The sequence below is a fragment of the Hordeum vulgare genome, chromosome 4H (genome assembly GCF_904849725.1).
Source record: "Hordeum vulgare subsp. vulgare chromosome 4H, MorexV3_pseudomolecules_assembly, whole genome shotgun sequence".
NCBI lineage: Eukaryota > Viridiplantae > Streptophyta > Magnoliopsida > Poales > Poaceae > Hordeum > Hordeum vulgare.
In genome coordinates this window covers 121078947-121081076 of record NC_058521.1, presented here as the reverse complement: position 1 = coordinate 121081076, position 2130 = coordinate 121078947, and the positions used below count along the sequence as shown (strand labels likewise).

The following is a 2130-nucleotide window of genomic DNA, read 5'->3' as shown; positions in this document are numbered from 1 at the left end:
AAAGAGTGCAGACGACACCGGATTTTTTCACCATCGGTCGTAGACAATTTGTTCAACTCAAGTGACATAAATACACGCAGCTTTTCGTTCGTTTTTTTAGCATAGATGACCTTGCTTACATCATGCCTACGGATGACATATTTCATCACTCGTGCTAAATCCCCGTCGCTGTCTCTTGCCCTTCGACGTTTCACCGTACAAGCAGGAGGTACGATACAATGATGCGTACACGCGTATGTGTATGTGTAATGTTCGGCCATGGACGCTAGGAAATTACCAAAGTTTTTTGTTTTGTTTTGTTTGCATGATAGAGGCTTGACTCATTACTTGTGTGTGTATCAAACATGGATGGAAGCATAGGTATCTCCTAGAACAAGAAGTGACAAAAAATAATTGACCTAATTAACACAGTATGCTTGTGCGCGTGTGGGGTGTGACGACGTTGTTTCTTAATTTACTTTCCCAGCTAGCTAGCTAGCTAGAACAGCATTGGAACGGAGTAGCACTCGTCGGACAGCTCCAGCTCTGCGGCCTCATCGAACAACCACTTCTCGATGGAAGACAGCGGCGCCTGATGCTGCTGCGGCTTGGTCTCGTTCTCGTCGTCATACCCGTACCCGACGCCTGCCTCCATTAGCGCCGGCTGCTGCACGCTGGTGGTGAAGCTCAGCTCGGCGCTGCCGGTGCCGGACATACTGTCGAAAGGCAGCACAGGCTTGACGTCATCGGCGTCGTAGCTGTTGTGCGGCGGCGGCGGCGGGGAGCTCTTCATGAAGCTGCCGAGTAGCTTGGATATGTTGTCCACGCTCGAAGCGTAGGATGACGAGGAGCAGGCCTCGGCGGCGGCGGCGGCGAACGGCGACTGACCACGCCCGGCGATCAGTTGCGAGACCTCCATGTTGATGTACGCCTGGCCGGCGCCGTGTCCGTCGGCCCTGGAGATCATGTCATGGTGGTGGCGGTGGTCGAAGTTGTCGCCTGCTGTGCCGGGGGAGGACGCCGGCGGCGCGAAGATGGCTCCCATGGCTTGCTGCTTCCTGAGCTTCTTCTTGAGGTGCGTGTTCCAGTAGTTCTTGATGTCGTTGTCCGTCCTCCGCGGAAGGTATGACGCGATCGCTGCCCATCTACATTCAAAGCAAGTGATGGAACTGTTAGCTTAAATTGATTGCCATGGACGCCACGCCACGGCTCCCCCATTGATTTGATGATATGAAGTTCATCGGCGTGGTATATATATATATATACCTGTTGCCGAGGAGTGACTGGAGGTGGACGATGACGCCTTCCTCGTGGCTTGTGAAGTTGCCGCGCTTGATGCCGGGGCGGAGGTAGTTGGTCCAGCGGAGGCGGCAGCTCTTGCTGCAGCGCATGAGGCCGGTGCTCACCGGCACCGACCGCCAGTTGCCGGGGCCGTGCTCCTGGATGTAGGAGACCAGGATGATGTCCTCCTCGGGCGTCCACGGACCCTTCTTCACGCCCAATTTGTCGCAGCACGGCGGCCTCCCCATCACCACACTTCTATCACTTTCTCTCTCTCTCTGGATCCCAGGCTCCTGCTTGATTTGGTCTCGTCTTTTTTCTGGCCGTGCACTGTCTCAAGCGTGTTGTGTGTATATATAGCAAGGAGCTTGGAGCTGAATGGGAGTGAGTGAGCTCCTTTTCACTTGTTGCCGTCTACGTACGTACACCTGTGACGCTACTGTGATTTTCACTTTCTTGCTAGCTAGCTAGCTGCTGATCGGTCCGTAGTACATACGCTTTCTCTTTCCATCAACAGCATCACATGAATGATATAGGAACCCATCGATCCACCTGGCCCACGCCTTTAAAGGGAGGACGGGCTAGCTATATAGCCAGAGGTGTATTGCCTACTTGGTGAAATTTAAAGTCTCGCACACAAGAACATTCAAAAATAAAAATAAAAATAAAGTCTCGCACACAAGAGGCCGATGGCAGATGGCTCATCCATCTTGATTCGGCACTTCATTCCACGATGACATGTATTTCCTTGTTTACAAATAAGATGTTCTAACTTTTTTGTGAATGAGTTGTACATAGACATGTTTTTGTTGAAAATATTTGACTAATCCACGAGTAAATAGCAAGCATGGCAAATACGATATTCGCTTC

At 51.6% G+C, this 2130-nt stretch overlaps 1 protein-coding gene across 1 annotated transcript; it reads right to left on the bottom strand.

Moving 5' to 3' along the window:
* Nucleotides 1-273: 273 nt before the first annotated feature.
* On the bottom strand, nucleotides 274-1650 carry LOC123446230 (transcription factor MYB60-like). Its single transcript, XM_045122906.1, has 2 exons — nucleotides 1246-1650; nucleotides 274-1124 (listed from the first exon to the last, which is right to left on the bottom strand). Exons 1-2 carry the CDS (start codon nucleotides 1506-1508, stop codon nucleotides 479-481), a joined length of 909 nt encoding a protein of 302 aa, XP_044978841.1. The 5' UTR covers nucleotides 1509-1650; the 3' UTR covers nucleotides 274-478.
* Nucleotides 1651-2130: the final 480 nt, after the last annotated feature.

What these genes read in the sequence shown, in the direction of transcription:
- LOC123446230 (XM_045122906.1), bottom strand. Translation starts at nt 1,508, where the DNA reads ATGGGGAGGCCGCCGTGCTGCGACAAATTGGGCGTGAAGAAGGGTCCG. An exon ending in CAGTCACTCCTCGGCAACAG is followed by an intron (nt 1,125 to 1,245) that starts GTATATATATAT and finishes CTTTGAATGTAG; the next exon opens with ATGGGCAGCGATCGCGTCAT.